We start from the raw sequence: 16,844 nt of genomic DNA, 5'->3' as shown, positions 1-16,844 counted from the left end.
CCCTGTAATCCAAACCATATATTACAGGTCATTGTGCTTTTAATATACATGCCATACTTATAGAATTGGTATTATATCAACAGGTTCGGTACTATGTGAGAGACCAACACAACAACTCGTCAAGTATCCTCACCAAGAAGGAAGAGTCATCCCTTGTTGCATTGAGGCAAGGGACAGATTACGGCTTCCAGGTCCGAGCCAAGACAACACACGGGTGGGGCAAATACTCCCCACCCATTTACAAGAGGACAGGGCAGCTGTTAGGAACTGGTAAGGCTAGCTGGAATATACTGGAGACATTTTCTAGTTTAGGCCCTGCATACTTATTGGATGTTAAGACTATTTCTTAAGAAGTTGCTTATAGTTTTCATGCTTATTCAGATTATATGTTTTTTTTTATCTCCTTTTTCACAATTTTATCTTAATGTATGTTGCAATAAATTCTTTTACTCTTCCTCCTTATCTATAATCTTTTCTTCTTCCTCCTGTACTCATTCTCTGTACAACATGTAGCTTCTGTATCCTCCCTTCCCATAGTCTAGGCCTGTGCTTTGATATTGCAATAAGATCTTTTACTCTTCCTCCTCATCTATAATCTTTTCTTTTTCCTCCTGTACTCATTCTCTGTACAACATGTAGCCTCCATATCCTCCCTTCCCTTAGTCTAGGCCTGTGCCGTGATATTTGACTCAGACTGCTATATTTCCAGCCTACGTAGGAGACGAAGATAACACTCAAGTGCGCATCATTGTGGGGGCAACAGTGGGAGCCTTTGTGGTGATTGCTGTCATCGTCATCATGACTCTCCTCTTCCTCAGAAGGTGCGTTTCAGTGATCCATTTTTTTTACTTTATTATTTTGTGTTTTTGTTTCAATTTGTTTTTTGAGAAAATGTGTCGATATATCCATCTTATATCTTTAGTTATGATTTTATTATTCAAGTTAATTACTTATATAACACATTTAACTAAGTATGTAGTGTTGCTTGATTTTACTTATTGTCTTGGTATTTTGCATGACCTGTACTAAGTACAGCCTTTAAAGACTACACCTGTTTAACTTATAGACTCAGTAAAAGTTTGCTCTATCATTACAGATCTTCCATAATCTTGCCTTTCTCCTTCATATTATAATAACATGAGAAAAGTTGTCATTCAAACATTAATAAAGTGGAAATGTAGTGTGTAGCTTAAAACCTTACAGTTACCTCTGTAATGGAACTTTTCTGTACACATAATTAGATAAAGTTAGATTAGTATGTATATTTAGAATTAACATGCTGTATGGTTGCATCTACAAACACACACACACACACACACACACACACACACACACACACACACACACACACACACACACACACACACACACACACACACACACACACACACATTAACAAATTGAGAGAAAGATAAAGAAAATGAATAACTTGCATGGTCTCAGTAGTGTAGAGTATCATGGAATTCCTTTATCCGTCTCTTTGTAGTTCACCGCCTTCCCAGGTGAGGCACAAGTCTCCACACAAACATTTGGTGTGTGTTGAAAATAAATTCCTAATGTGTCACTGTATCTTGACCTCACAAGTCTTCATTTCAAACACATTTTGTATCTTGCCCATATTATTTATGATTTGGTCCTGTACATAAATTTCTTGTATGTTGGTATGGAGACTAATCCCTCAGTCTGTAAAGAAATTACACTGATGGTAATGATAATACATAGTAGTAATAATAATGCTAATAGTAGTAATTGTAGAATTATTCCTGTTGGTTATTCTCATCATTTTGTAGTTGTTTCCACCAATGTAGTTTCCACTTTTGGCTTCCGTGGCATGTCTCTGGTGGTGGGTATTCTGTGAGACTAAACTTGATGTGTTTCAATGTTTCAGCAGGGGCACAGATGAATGCAACAAAAAGCAGCCATCAGACTGCGACACATTAGAATACCGCAACGGCGAAGGTAAGGCGAGAGAGTTTGTGATAGGAGTGTTGCAAGATATAACACTATGATTTCCTTATATTCCTTTGTAGCACCCCTTTTTCTTTCATCCTAGAACATAAAACAACTAATATTACAAGTATTATTTGTATAGATTCTTTCACCACTGCAGGATTTGGTTTTATTCACCATTTTCATACCAGCCTTTAATAGTTTCCATTTTTGTTTTCGAGTTCATTTGTGCTAGATATCAAAAGTAAACTTACCTAACAGATACCACCAACTTGTGTCATCCTGCGTTACACCCTGCCTGCTTTAGAACTGGGCATCTCACCCCGTGGACCCTTAACACATCTGTGTACAGTACGTGTAGCACCCACCAGGCTCCTGCTACCCCCCATGCTCAGCAATCAGACCCATGCGCTTGTTCGCATGTCAGTTGCTACACCCTATCGTTACTCTCATTGTACAGTATGACTGGAGGACTTGCCTCATGTACTGCAGGAGCCCCATATACGTATTGCCTACACCTTTCCCTGCATCATTATCATGCTGGAACATTTGCCTGACACTTTGGTAGCCTGAGTTACATCTCCTGCACACTTATATACTACTACACCCTATGTCCCTGCATTAAGAATAATAATAAAAAGTAAGAATCACAACTGAATCCACATTTCCTTCATAGATAAAGAAAGGGAAACTATTTTTCACATCATTGTTTCCCTCTATTTTGAATAGACACTGGAAGTTTGCAGTTTTCTCACGAGTCTTTCTTTAAGACAAATTTTGGAGACCCTTTTGACTTCCATTACAAAAAAAGAAAAGAAATTTGCTGTAGATGCATTTGAAACCTCATTTCCTATTAAAAATCAAAAGTAAATAAATAAAAGCTTATATGAAACTCAGATTTGAATAATATAGTCCAAGGTTTCAAAGGCAAAGACCCTATTGTGAATATCCTTGGCTGTCAGGAATCACTCTCTGACTGCCCCACTTTCCCTCCCTCCTGCAATCACCCTCCCAGGACTGATTGTCACCTTCAGTAAGTGTAAGTCTTATGCCTGGCCCTTCTGTGCATACCAGTAGCCTCCTGCATCAAACCTCCTGTAGGGAGCCCTGCTTTGGTTGTCTAATAGTTTTGATTGCAATGTGATAATTTTTTAGTTACTCTTTCCTGGCTGAGCTGCTCCTTTTATCAACCTTGGCTTCACATTGATTGAAATACATGTAAACGCTTCATACAAAATTATTTTGCTCCTGCCATTGCTGTATTCCAAATTAGCAACTGCAATTACTCTCTTGTGTGCATTACTTTCCTGCAATTATAACCACATGCCATAACACTGCAGTATATGCTTAGCGTATTAGCATCTTACTTGTATTTGATAGGTGGTACAAGTAGTAGTTAACAATCGGATCATCAAGATGTACTGTCTAAAAAATTCCACAACAAATTAATAACCTACTTTTTGAAGCCACTAATATATTATTTGACATAACCTAGCATCCACTATCACATTGCTACTAAAGCAGATAATTCTCTGGTCTTAGAAAACCTTAGCTGCTTCATCAAGCAATTATCTCACTTCTCCTTTCTAACATTTCCTCTATAGTCCACCTAACTGTGGTACTAGAATGCAGTTTCTTAAAGTACGTACTGACAACAAGAGCCAGATCCCCCGACCCTCTGAGGCATGTGTGTATAGATCACTCAGAAACCCGGTTAGTGTAAGTCCACCCGTTTATTGTCTCTGCTGCAGAAGTGAGCCTCCCTAGTTCGTAATTTGTGTTTAACTCCCGTATTTTTACCCATCTGTTACAGTGCACGGTGTTTTGGAAAACCCACCTATAGTCCAAACCCACACCACCGGAAGTAGTAAGTATTAGTTCCCTAATGTCCTACTAACCAATGGCCAAAAGGAGAGACTGAATAAAGAAACAAAAAGGAACAAAATTTAATCTGTTTTCAGAGCAGAGTTTTGTTGCTCCCCAGTTCTAAGAGTGCTTTCAATATGATGTTTATTTTCTGTTTTTCCTTGCATTTTAAGTTTTTTGTTTCTCTCCCAAAAGCCTGACCACAATCATGAGTATGCCTTGTGCTGTGACCCCTTCCCTTGTCCCAGCCTCCCAGAGATGTCCTCAGTCATTACCTGTAGGAGTAGATACAATTAATCTAGTATTTTTTATGCTTTGCTCTACTAATGCCCTAAACATGCTTAGCTTTCTATTTTATTTTTGTTTTATTAAAGATGCAGTATAGAGGCTTTTTAATATTTGTTTTATTTCAGCTTTTTTGTGTTGCCTTAAAAGATCATAAAGATATTGATTAAGGTTTGCTGCCGAGCAACACAACACTTGACACTGATGATTTCATATGTCAGAATTCTAATTTATGTATGATGAATGTTTTATCTCATCTATATTTCAGACACCAGGTAACATATTTTGATCACTAGCATTATTTATTTATTTTATTAGTTTTTTTTTTTTTTTTTCTCCATAAAACACTATTACACTTTCATCTTGTATGATTTACCACAGAGAATAGTTTCTTCCTGCAAATGAAATGCCAAATGATCTGTGAATAAACCTGGATGCTGTGCATAATGAAAATTTGTGCTGAATAGATCTGAATCCAAGAAACTGAATCATTCACATGGGTCACTTCTTGCTTGCAGTGACCACTCCTCTCTTCACACAAGTTGGCCACCACAGAACCTACATTGACCCTCACACATATGAAGACCCAAACCAGGCCATCAGGGAATTTGCCCGAGAAATTGATGCGTCTTACATAACCATTGAAGCAATCATTGGCGGTGGGGAGTTTGGGGATGTGTGCAAGGGTAAACTTCAACTTCCCAGCCGACCAGAGATGACAGTAGCCATAAAGACTCTGAAGGTCAGTAATACTTTCTTAATAAAATTCATTGATGAAATATGTATTTGGAGTCAGGTCATGATTTAAGTGTGTGACCTCAATTGCTCAGGAGCTTAGCCTTATTAACTGAAAATTAGTCAAGAGTCACACTGATTGGTGCACTTATTGAGAACATTATAATTAATCATCACACATTCTAAGTAATTTTACACTTATATAAATTGAAGATGTTGCATTGAGCACTATTGTAATTTTTCACTTTCTTCTCCATGTGTGTGTGTGTGTGTGATATTTACACACAAACAGCCTGGTTCATCTGAGAAAGCCCGTGTTGATTTCCTGACGGAGGCCTCCATTATGGGCCAGTTCGAGCACCCAAATGTCATCTTCCTGCAGGGAGTGGTGACCAAGAGCAACCCAGTCATGATCATAACAGAATATATGGAGAATGGGTCACTTGATCATTTTCTCAGGGTAAGCTTCATTCTACTGGTTGTGTTTGGGTTCCACAAGAATACTCATTATAAATACATAGTACTCTTTATAGAACCATTCATGTGAGGTGCCACTTTACTACAGCTTTACTGATTAACATTTCCCTTTCTCCTCCAGGTGAATGACGGCAAGTTCCAGGTCCTGCAGCTTGTGGGGATGATGCGCTGTATTGCCTCAGGGATGCAGTACCTCAGCGAGATGAATTACGTTCACAGGGACCTGGCTGCTCGTAACGTGCTTGTAAATGGCCAGCTTATATGCAAGATTGCTGATTTTGGTTTGTCAAGAGAGATAGAAAGTCATACAGAAGGGGCATATACCACAAGGGTGAGTTTGTAATGTGGAGAATCATAAGATATGTTTGTCATTTTATGAAGTTGTTTATCTCGTGTCATGTTATTCCTCTGTATCCTCCTTACAACTCAACATTTCACTCATGATCCAGCAGCTTAACAACAGAAGATACTTACTTGAGCTTAGTCTTTAAACTTTTCTCATTGTGTTGCAGGGAGGTAAGATACCAGTTCGATGGACAGCACCTGAAGCTATTGCTTTCCGCAAGTTTACAAGTGCTTCGGACGTGTGGAGTCTTGGTATAGTAATGTGGGAAGTCATGAGTTATGGAGAGAGACCATACTGGAACTGGAGCAATCAAGATGTCATCAAGAGTATTGAGAAGGTATTGTATCTTGAGAATTGCTGTGGTTCAGATAGCTCTTGGGATTCACTGGTGTCAAAGAAGTACCATGATACATATAGCTGATAAGTGATTGTTTTCAGTAGAGCACCATGTAGCATATTCAAAAGGTTATACACAGTGTCATCTTATACTTAACCTCAAATCATTTGCCACTATCTACCATCTCATTCAGACAGACTAACAATTGAAACTGTAGCTCACAAGAAGAGGGTGTACAAGTATTATGTACATGGCATTCTGTGTACCAAGGATCATGTTATAAAGCCAGACATCAACCAGATTTGTCCTTTGTGCTCTCTCTCGTGGCTGAGTCTGCTTTGTCTGTAGCCTGAGTTGTGTTCCTAGTTCATACAAAGTTATTCCACACCAAGATTATCACATCAGCCATCCCCTAATTTTTACTGTGTATTATCACACCTCACCATAAATAGAACGGGAAATGAAATAAAGGTGCCATTTTCTTAGCATACTCTAAGATGCTGCTTATAAAATCTTGATGTAATGAAAATTTTTGTTTTTACACCAACAAAATACTAGAATTACATTGTTATTGTTACCCTTATATTTATACCTCTGCACATATTACAGTGACATAGGTGCTTCAGGTGAGCAGTTATGATCTAGGTGAATACTAATGAGTTAATGCCTTGTAGGGTTACCGCCTGCCAGCCCCAATGGAGTGCCCCGAGGCAATATATCAGCTGATGTTAGACTGCTGGCAGAAGGAGCGCAACCATCGTCCAAACTTTGCCTCCATTGTGAGAACCCTTGACAGACTGATCCGAACTCCTGAGGCACTCAACAAAGTGGCCCAAAACAGGTAATTACAGTACATGAACATCAGCAAGCAGATGTGAATGCTAGCTTAAAATATAATCAGGGTTCTACTTGTGTGTAAGAGTCATATTTTTGTTTTTAAGATTTCACTGTTTTATTATTGTCATCATAATGTATCATCATTATTCTGTGTTGGTCAGTAGATCCCTGATTACAATCTGTATGACTCAAGGCTCACGGAATGAAGAGTGTGTGGACTCAAAGTGGACTCAGTTGTCATTTTCTGTTGTGTTGCTGAAATTGATTCAATAGTTACTTAACACATTTTTTGCTTGAAAGCTGATGAAAGTATACTGTTGTGTACTTTGATATGTGAAGTATTGGTACAGTACAGTCTAAGAATTACAGCTTTATTTTGTTTCTTTACTTAGCTGTCAGTCAGCCAACATGAGTATAAAAAAACAAATATTATTTTAAGACTGTGTTGCTTTCATCAAACTGAGATTCACTGCTCCAGCTTGCAATGTTTTCTTACCCTTTTTGTCATGAAAGGACATACAAGTACCATATTACAGCATACGTGGGACCATAATTAAAAATGCATACTATTGAATCAATAACAGCTCCACTTATTACTGACTTCATTACTCCTGCTGATTTGTGAACACTCTGTGCCTGTGAGCTGCTGGTGCTAGCATGGCAATAGGTGTTGCAGAATGACTGGCTGGTGAGGTGCATTGCTGGTATTCTGAAACGCACTGTGTAGCATCAGTTTCTGAGAGCATTCAATATGCTCTGCGGCATCCTCTTGTTTAATTAGAGGGATGCTTTCAAGGCTGATAGTTTTTTTTCCACTATGCTTTAACTTTCCTTGTTTATCATTACATTCTTACATCTTCTGTTTACATGTATCTTTAGGGTCACTGATTACATACATATTGTTACCTGATTGTAAACAAGTAAGTGAAAAGGTAGGTGTTTGAATTGCATTCCAAAATTACAGAGATCACAGGACATGCATCACTGTGTAGAACTTCTGATAAGCTTCCTTGAGTTGTGCTTTAGTATCACTTGCAGCCTCTGCTGGAATTATCTTGTTGTGATGGCAGACTCAGGCCTTCTGAAGCTACTTGTTTTTCACTCTTATTTCTGTTACAACAACTGCTCAGACAGCAGCTCTTCTGTGTAGCCATCTCGTGTGCTTGTATTTTCTTCATTCAGAGTAACTTGGTGTATTTCTATACATTTTGCTGTAAATTAAATAAGAGTTGACTGCCAACTTAATAATTTTCAAGTAGCTGAGATGAGATCAGTGAAAGTTCATGTGTAGATAATGAAAAGTATTTGGTTTTATCCCAATCAGAATTATATTAGACAGATATAAGCATGATTGATTCTTGCTTAAAACTTTTACTGGATCTTTCAATCTTTGCTTGTAATTTTTTTCCTAAGATTTATTATTAATGACACAGTGCAGCTAAATGCAACATAGTATTAGTGATCTGTGAATCCATTAGTCATGCTTTGTCCAAATCATGTACCTTCTTCACAAGTTGCGGAAAAGTGTGCTGTTGAAGTTAGAAGAGTAATGCATAGGGCTTCATTAGAGAAAGGAAGAAACTTCAGCTACAAAAGCTGCCCAGCTTTCAATTGTGGAGAAAGTACTGTAGATACTTTTGTATTCATTGGGCAACATGTATTGTGTGGCCAAGTATACACTACTTTTCATTGCAAAAAATTAACTGAAACTTCAGTGAATGTGTGTGTGTGTGTGTGTGTGTGTGTGCGTGTTCAAGCACTAGTAAGGAGTGAGTATATAAAAGTAGAGAAAACTTTAAAATTACATATTAGTATTAGCCTGATATATTATTATTGAATGGCAGAGGAGTACCATTTCCTGAGCTCATCTACTTCCCTGGTCAATGATGCTTTGTGTGATGGCTTCAGGCTTTGTTTGACTGCATGTCCTGCTCATAAGAACTGAAAGTGTTATATATAATTTCTGTTCTTCAAACAATGTTTCATTTCTGTGTCCTCTGTCAAGGAAAATTCTTCTTTGGTATCATCCTACTGAATAAAATCTGTGGTTTGGAAATTGTGAGCGATTCTGTTTACAAACACATACGTATTTCACTAATACAATGAGTGGTGCTCGATGAGACCAGTCTTGTCTATTGTGTCGGATGACTCGTGGCACCCACACACATCACTTTCTTTTCACATGCGTAGTCCTTCTCTGGTTTGCGAAACAGCTGTTACTTCATAATGGACTGTTGGTTCATGGTACTGTACATGTATTTATTTTCTATCTGTAATATATTATCTCAAAATATTTTCTTCCAATCACTGCACAGCATACAGACTTCATTGAACACCAAGTAGAATATTCACGAGGGAGCTCTGTAGGGTTTTGTTTTATCTTGTAAATAAATGTATAAATTTAGATTTTAATCTGCCAGTCAGCCTAATATGGAAACATGTCTTTTGCAGGAGCATAATTTATGTACATTATTTTAGATTTTGCTTTTTATCAAATAGGTATCTGTTTTCAAAGTTGTACCAGTTCATCAAGCGGAGAATTTAGCAGATTTTCTTGACAGGAAAATAGTGTATGAGTATTGCTTTAACTAAAACAAAGGAGATTTCAAAGAAAATGTCTATATGATGTAGTAGCTTTAGTTCAGAATGGTGGAGGATCGCTGGTGAAATAATGGGCCATCACTCTCAAGCCATGCACACCCTCACTAATGCCAGAGCCAACTGCATCTTCCTTCCTCCCTCTTCACCACGCTTCTTACCAAACTGATCTTTTCTTCATACATTTTTTTCAGTTTCTCCTTCCTCTTCTTTTGTTAATGAACACTGGTATAGTTAGTCTGAAATAAGAAATTTTGTACTTCATTTGAAATGATCTTGACATTATCTTCATGTCAACTTTTCATCCTGTGTTGTTTTTAACATTAAAATCTTCATTTTCAAGATATGTTTTTGGTAAATGGTAAAGTCCCTATATTCAATATTTTGGTGTTTATTTACAATGTATTCACTACTCTTCAATAATTATACTGTATATGCACCCAGTAATCTATTGGACACCCAATAAGTCACCACATTTGTTCATTGTTTATCTTCAAAGATATGTTGCTTCTGAGGATCACATATTGATTTCCTAGTTTCCTCTTCTATAAACACACCTATGATTTCTTTACTGACACAGTGGTTTCCTCAGTCTTCTACCCTCTCTGCCTTGTTTCTGTAAGTAGTTGCCCCTCCCCGTTCTCTGTGACTTTCACCCTCCCACATTCTGGCCTGGTGTGGTAGTGTGGCTGACGGTGGTGTCTCCTATGGTCTCTCCTCAGGCGACCGGCCCCCCAAAACCCCTACTATGCACCCGTCCTCATCCGACCCCAGTGGGTCAACTTTAACCAGGCAGCCTAAATAACGCCGTCATGGCTGACTTACCTGTCACCTGGTGGAGGTTTAAGGTAATAATCCGAGATGTCAAGGCAGACATCACTGCTTAACATATAATTCCTCTAACCTGTGGCACCAGAGTATTGACCTTTGGGTTTGTAATGTGTCACTCACTCTGAGGAGACTGTATAAACTACACTTTCATGATGCAGTTAACTAGGTATACTTAGTAGCTCAACATTTTCTTCCTCTCCCCATGCATGGCATACCATCATCCTGCCTCTGTATAGTTTGCCACTCTTAAGCATGACCAGCTTCTACTTCTTGCTGTGCCTGTGCTTCCTAGTGTTGGCAGTGCTGCTACAGGGTAGTCTGGCCAACTACTCTTGTCTGCACTGAAACATGGGACTGCTTGAGGCAAAATCATTCCCTGATCTCATCCATAATTTCCAGGCTAATGATTTGTTAGTTGTAAATTTGTGTTATTTATGCAATTTTTGTATTTTTTGCGTTGTAATTGTTTTGGATGAAATACATACTAATGTGCTGTCTTCATCAGGTGTACAACAGCTCTGGGTCTGGACTCTGTGGACATGACTCAGCTCACCTCGGTGGAGGACTGGCTTGCTTCCCTCAAGATGAGTCGCTACGTGGACAACTTCCAGCGGACAGGCCTCACTGACCTGGAAGCTGTAGCCCGTCTCACCCAGCATGACCTAACTCAGCTGGGGATCACCTTAGTTGGCCACCAGAAAAAAATCCTGCAAAGTATACACACCTTGCGCACACAGCTGGCCGTCAACATGTCTGAGGGCTTCCTAGTATAGTGCCACTACTCTAACTATGCCATCACTTGGTACTGAGTTGGGGTACAGTAGTCAGGTGGGCAAATCATTAGGTCCAGAGTGAATGTGATATCCTGTGGTGAAAAAAAGGTGGACCCAACGGCCATTATCATTATATGAAAATGTGATAATGATTGAGAGAAAAGACAAGTCTGAAACAGGGTAGAAAACATAATTTTTAATTACTCATCAAAAGTGTCCATCAAAAGACATGCTTTGTTGTCACATGTAGCTCAAGAAAACCCTGTACCCTAATTGCTAAGGGGGAACTATGCTTGTGTGCAGAAAATGACTGTTTAAAATATTGTAAGTGCCCCCATGCTCTCATTCATGTGATAATGCCATGGCCATTGATGTGTTGAACACAGAACTGTGGTGTGCATGTGTGTGTGTTATAGGGACAGAACAAATAGCTGTGATCAGCTTGCAAGTTTCTGTCACTGAAGGGTTCATAAGCTTGCCTGTCACTTCCGTGCGTTGTACACTGCTCCTAAGGTATGACCTTAGTGTAATTGTTGATATTCCATTTGCTGCCAGACCTTATTCAGCCAAAGTCTAGTATTGGTGTTGTCCTTTCTACCCTTTGATGAACTCTCAGAGACTGTTTCCCATTTAAGCTTCTGCCAGCATTTCACTTTCTTCTGAGAGATTATAAGTTGCCTGTTTGTGGTGAACTATGTAGTGTGCTAATGCACACTAATAAGTGAAAGACGGTTTCAGTGAGCACAGACTAGTAGAGGGAGAAACCCTGTGCCCGGAAACTCAATTTCAAAAAGCAGCTTATTAGGGGGATTCTTTCAGTCCTTGGGAAACCTGCAATGACTTTGGAGATGATAAAAAATGCCAAGAGAAGAGAGAAACTCCCTCCTCACGCACATATCAATCTCTTATCCCATCATGTGAACATCCGGCCATTCCCCACTCCCTTTCCTCCCTCCCTCCTGCAGGGCCCAACTGCTGTAGTTACACTGCCTTGTTGTTACCCAAGTCAGATATTGCAGTGCTGGTCAATGGCTGGGTGTAACTATGAAATTAAAAGTGAGTCTACAGGCTCTTACTTGTGACTTGTACAGAAATGAAACAAATATAAGAAAAATCAAACAAGTGGAGAATCACCCAAGTTTATTCATCACTGTGTTTAGCCCTCAGCTAAGTTTAAATTTAATACCTTATACACTCTCCCATTCACTAACACAGCAAAATTTTCTGTGACTAATTACACTGTCTGTGTCTGTCCAGTCATCCCATGGTGTCCTGCACTGTCCCAGTTTTGCACAGGTTTACTAATTCTATTTAATTTATTATCTTGATTTGTAATATATTGAGTGCAATAGAATCTCCCAACCTAAAACAAGAAATTACTATGCTTGGACTAAGTTGAAAAGTATCTTTTTCTTATTTTATCCTACCAAGATGAAATTATAAGATGCATTGTTATATTACCTCCCAACAAGCAGCCCTCACTCAGAGTTTGTTTTGTGCATAGTGAAGAAGAATGTTTCCATATTAATTGCTGTGTATGCAACAAATGAAAACCCAGCAGAGAATGCCATCCATCATTTTAGTCCTCACAAAAAATGGAGATAATCATGGCCAGTTTTTATACTACACATTATGGGTATTGAAACTCAAATGTTACATTATTTTATATATCATACTTACACAATTTTATATTTCTATTTTAAATGAACCACGTGTATATTTGTAGCCGTGATTGTCTCCTATTTTGTGTGAATTAGATACTGGCGAGATCAGTTCCATGTTTTGTGTGTTGGATATGGTCTTACAAGTAATAGGTGGGTTTAGTCCACCCAACCCGTATTTTATGTTCAAGATGAATGTGCTTTCATTATTGGCTCATTTTGTACATTTAAATTTATTCATGCTGTTTTCCTTTTACATCATGGCTAATTTTGTTTTTCTTTTCTTAAGGTAAAATTGAAACCAGTGAATGGGTTCTATTGGAGTGTGTAAAAAAACATATTCCAAAAAATGTGTTGTCATGGTAAGACTTTTCATTCAAGCCAACCATTTCATTGCCAGTTTGTTGCCAGATTTAGCATCAGTGAATAGTCTGAAGTCAGTCCAGTACCCCAGTTTGACTGCAGAGTAAAATATAAATAATGTATAAAGATGAGCACCTCAACATAGCAAAGGATCTTGGATATGATAGAAGCACCCTGGATGAAGCTCTGTGGTCCAGTGTGGAAAATGAGACGCATTTCACAAATTGTGAAAATAGAGAAACGTAAGTAAGAGCTGCAAGCACCAATGCCCTGAAGAGCATATTCCTCATTTTATAGAGATTCTTGACTGCCATGTGTTCCATGGAACAAAACATCAAAAGATTGAACTGTAGGATCAAAACTGATTGTCCTTTCTAAAACTAAATGTCTCGGGTGCATCCCCAGTAAGTGCAACCCAAGATAGGCATGTTTACCTATTGCAGTGATGCACTTGTAGGGTTTATATGTACGTATATAGTTTACCTAGTTGAATATAGCAGAGTATGGCTCTGCAGTCATGGCTGTGAAGCTCTCCCAGACTCCTGTCGCCTCCCAGCCATTGAGAGCTGAGGAGAAAGACACCGACAGGTTCTGCTGTGTTGTTGCAGTCCAGCTTTTAAATAATGTTGTAATGAAAAACTTGTATTGAACTGGAAAGTCTGACTGAAGAGTCTTACCATGTGTGTCATAAATGTAGTGAGTGGGAGTCCTCTGGTGCCAGTCCAATGAAAAGCTCTATTGAAAACTTTTCTTTAGCATTTTTCATAATTTAATAGTATATTTTGCAAATTAAAATTGGCCACAGCAATATATATATACATATATAAATATATACATATAAATGTTGTAGAATTGCATTTATGACAAACTTGGTGGCAGTTTTTAAGAGTAGTCCCTTTACAGCACTGTTAGATTTGCATTATATTTTGATAGAAATTTTAAATTTTAGGGAAATGTCAGGTACCCAGAATCTGTAAAACCAAATACTCTGATCAGGAGAGGTTCTATTGTATAATTGTGACTACCTTTCAGCTTCATTTAGTCAAAATGATGTTCATATGTATCCTTTGATGTAAGTAATCACAGTGAATTATAATTTAAAGAGAATATTTTTAGCTATGTTATGATTTGTGAATACCAAGTGCATGTTTGTGTCTCCTTTGTAACGCTGTTAGCAAAACCTGTGTTTTTGGAAACGTGTGATGACTAGATAATCAAAATTTAGTAGAATTTATTTAGATGTAGGAATTTCTACATAAAAAGCACCAAGCAATACAACTCATTGAGGTAAGAACTATTTCAGTTGCTATGTTGTTACTGAAGAGTGATGAGTAACAATCAAAACATCCCTGACTGTGTAGGTAGGTATTTTCATACGTCACTTCATAATAAGGAAAGAATCTTAGACTGTAAGTCCCAATGAAGGAGGAAGGAAGGAGTGAGTATTCCTATGGAAGTTCCGCGTGTGATAATTTGGATTCTTGTATTTTGGAAAGGGGAGGGAGATAATGTGGCAAAGTGGTCCATATCCTACGTGCCAGAGTGGGCCACTGGTCTTCACATTCCACACCCTCTCAGTTAAGGTTTATTGTCAGGGTGATTGCCACTAGAATTGTTCCTATTAAGATGTAATTCAGCTTGCATAAAGTTTTAGCCAATCATTTCATGTAGTTTACAAAAAGTGGTCTTGGATTTGCAGTTTTAAGTTGCCTGCATCTTTCTCCAGTATTTGTAGATGTTTGCTTTTAGCCATTTTGTTACAGGAACTATTTTGTTTTGATGATGCCTCAGGGCGACCACTTTCACTGCCTCATTGACAGTTCCAATAATCAAGCAATCGTCCAGGGCAGCTTGGTGGGAGCATTGGGACTTTGTGGAGGAAGGCTGCCAAACAGGAAGACAAAGTACTATGCATGTTATTGAAAGGCTATCTGTTATTTCTAGATTGTAATGTATGGAACACTGATGATTATGCTAAGATGCAAAGCTATTTTTGTCATGGTATGGTGTGTTTAGTTCAAAAGTGGCTTGGTCACCATTGGCACTTGAATCCTTCCCCTTGGCAAGTCCAAATGCTATCACAGCTGTTGTTTTGCTTTGTGGCAAACTCCCTGACAGACCTCAAGAGACGTGTCTTATTTTCTTACTGATGTAGTCTCACAATTACTTTGTGTGTCTTCTATTATCATAACTATCGTAATCAGTGGCATATTCTCCGGCAACATCCACTGATGTCTGGGAAACAACAACTGAAAGGGCTGTTTATGGTATATACAGCTTGACAATTATATACAATACACATACATACTCTTCGCAACCTTGGTGTAAACTCTTGAGAAGGCAGATTAAAATTTTGTAATTGTGCTAAAGGTCTTAGAAAAAAGGCTTTTGGAGTAGAATTTCAGTCATTCTCTTTTGTTTACCCATCAAGAAAGTCACAATGAAATCCGCAAATGCCTTGAGCACGGAGGACAGCATAGCCTAATTGTTTTATATAATTTTATTTATTGAGCTGAAGCATTGCTAGAAGAGCGTATGTTGTGTACTATAATGTTGTATAAAGTTTGTAAAATAGTCAAGAAATATTTTATATTTTTAGTTGATAAGGTATGAGATCTCCAATTTTGAACTCTTAATTGTTTGAATATGGAATGTGATTTGTTTTTAGTTTGCTATCGAAATGGAGGTGCCAGTTTAGGCACCACAGTGCAGTGAAGCAAGGGAACTTTGGGGGATTAGATGTAAGTGAAATTAGGTATTCAATTCCAAAGTTACTTGTAACACTCATCCCTGGCTCTGCCCCCTTAGGTCCAATGTATCAATTTTTGTATATATGATTCTACATTTTCTTATTCTCATATCTTCATCATTATTGTAATTGTATTCTATACTTTACCTTCCTTCTTATATATGTCTGATGAATTTAGATCTTGTACAAGAAAAAAAAATATTGTTGAGCTTTCTTTGCTAATACTTTTTTTTTATATGGTCATTATAGTGTCTGTTTTATTATACTGCTATGATTTGAAATTAGTTGAGATCACAACATTATTAAGTCCAATACTATGTCAGTTTTGCCAACCTGAGTGAATGCAGTACAGCAGTGGTTATATTTTTTCCAAGCTTCTTATAGTAACAATTATTCTATTTGCATTAGATGATGTCCTATGACTCTGCTCAAGCTGACAGGTTGACATGACTCGTAGTGACCCCGATGCAACAGCTGTAAATTGTAGCTTTTTCCTAGTCATATCAATTATCCCTCCCTCCTGTCACAGATAGTTGAAGGTCAGCTACATGTTGGTTTGATGCCTCTTGATAAAAATGTCATAGCTGATAAGCCTAGCAGATGATGCCAAGCTCTTCATTTTGAGACTCAAGTTACCATCTTTGTTGGAAGTACATTGATCCAGTGAATGTACTAGAGGTCTTAGGAAAGGTGATGGTCATCCATCCTGAACCCACCAATGGCAGAGAGCTACTTAGTTGACCTACATTAGGAACAAAAGCACAAGGGTCCTCCTGTACCATAGTAGACATTATATTGTAAAGATGTATTACTCAAAGTGATCAATTGTAATCCATTGTGATGATAAGGTAACAGAAGCCCTGAAGCTTTTTACTCCTGGCTACTGTGACAAGTTCTGCTGACATATTTGTATTTTGTTCATTCCTAACCTTCAAAGCAGTTGTATGTGCAAGTTCTTTGTGTTCAAGAAAATAAAGTTTGACAGAAATATGATGGGAAGTTTTTTTTTTTTTTTTCTCTCCCCTTCTACAGGAGT

General features: G+C 38.1%; 1 protein-coding gene across 14 annotated transcripts in view; it reads left to right on the top strand.

The window, feature by feature from the left end:
* LOC135103402 (ephrin type-A receptor 4-A-like) overlaps positions 1-16,799 on the top strand; it is a 49,515-nt gene extending 32,716 nt beyond the window's left edge. For 2 of the 14 annotated variants that reach the window (XM_064009572.1, XM_064009568.1), the window contains 11 exons: positions 84-270; positions 710-821; positions 1,892-1,959; positions 2,212-2,301; positions 3,764-3,817; positions 4,620-4,843; positions 5,129-5,296; positions 5,435-5,644; positions 5,826-5,996; positions 6,671-6,837; positions 10,768-16,799. In XM_064009572.1, the coding sequence (XP_063865642.1) occupies positions 84-270; positions 710-821; positions 1,892-1,959; positions 2,212-2,301; positions 3,764-3,817; positions 4,620-4,843; positions 5,129-5,296; positions 5,435-5,644; positions 5,826-5,996; positions 6,671-6,837; positions 10,768-11,035 (1,719 nt within the window). In that variant the 3' untranslated portion in view covers positions 11,036-16,799. Of the gene's footprint in view, positions 1-83; positions 271-709; positions 822-1,888; positions 1,960-2,211; positions 2,302-2,965; positions 2,990-3,763; positions 3,818-4,619; positions 4,844-5,128; positions 5,297-5,434; positions 5,645-5,825; positions 5,997-6,670; positions 6,838-10,153; positions 10,280-10,767 lie in introns of all 14 variants that reach the window. The other 12 variants (XM_064009571.1, XM_064009567.1, XM_064009579.1 and 9 more) reach the window with 10 other exon arrangements.
* Positions 16,800-16,844: the final 45 nt, after the last annotated feature.

The sequence above is a fragment of the Scylla paramamosain genome, chromosome 9 (genome assembly GCF_035594125.1).
Source record: "Scylla paramamosain isolate STU-SP2022 chromosome 9, ASM3559412v1, whole genome shotgun sequence".
In the NCBI taxonomy this organism is placed as follows: Eukaryota; Metazoa; Arthropoda; class Malacostraca; order Decapoda; family Portunidae; genus Scylla; species Scylla paramamosain.
Note: the sequence above shows the minus strand (reverse complement) of the source record. Positions and strands in the feature narration are given on the sequence as shown.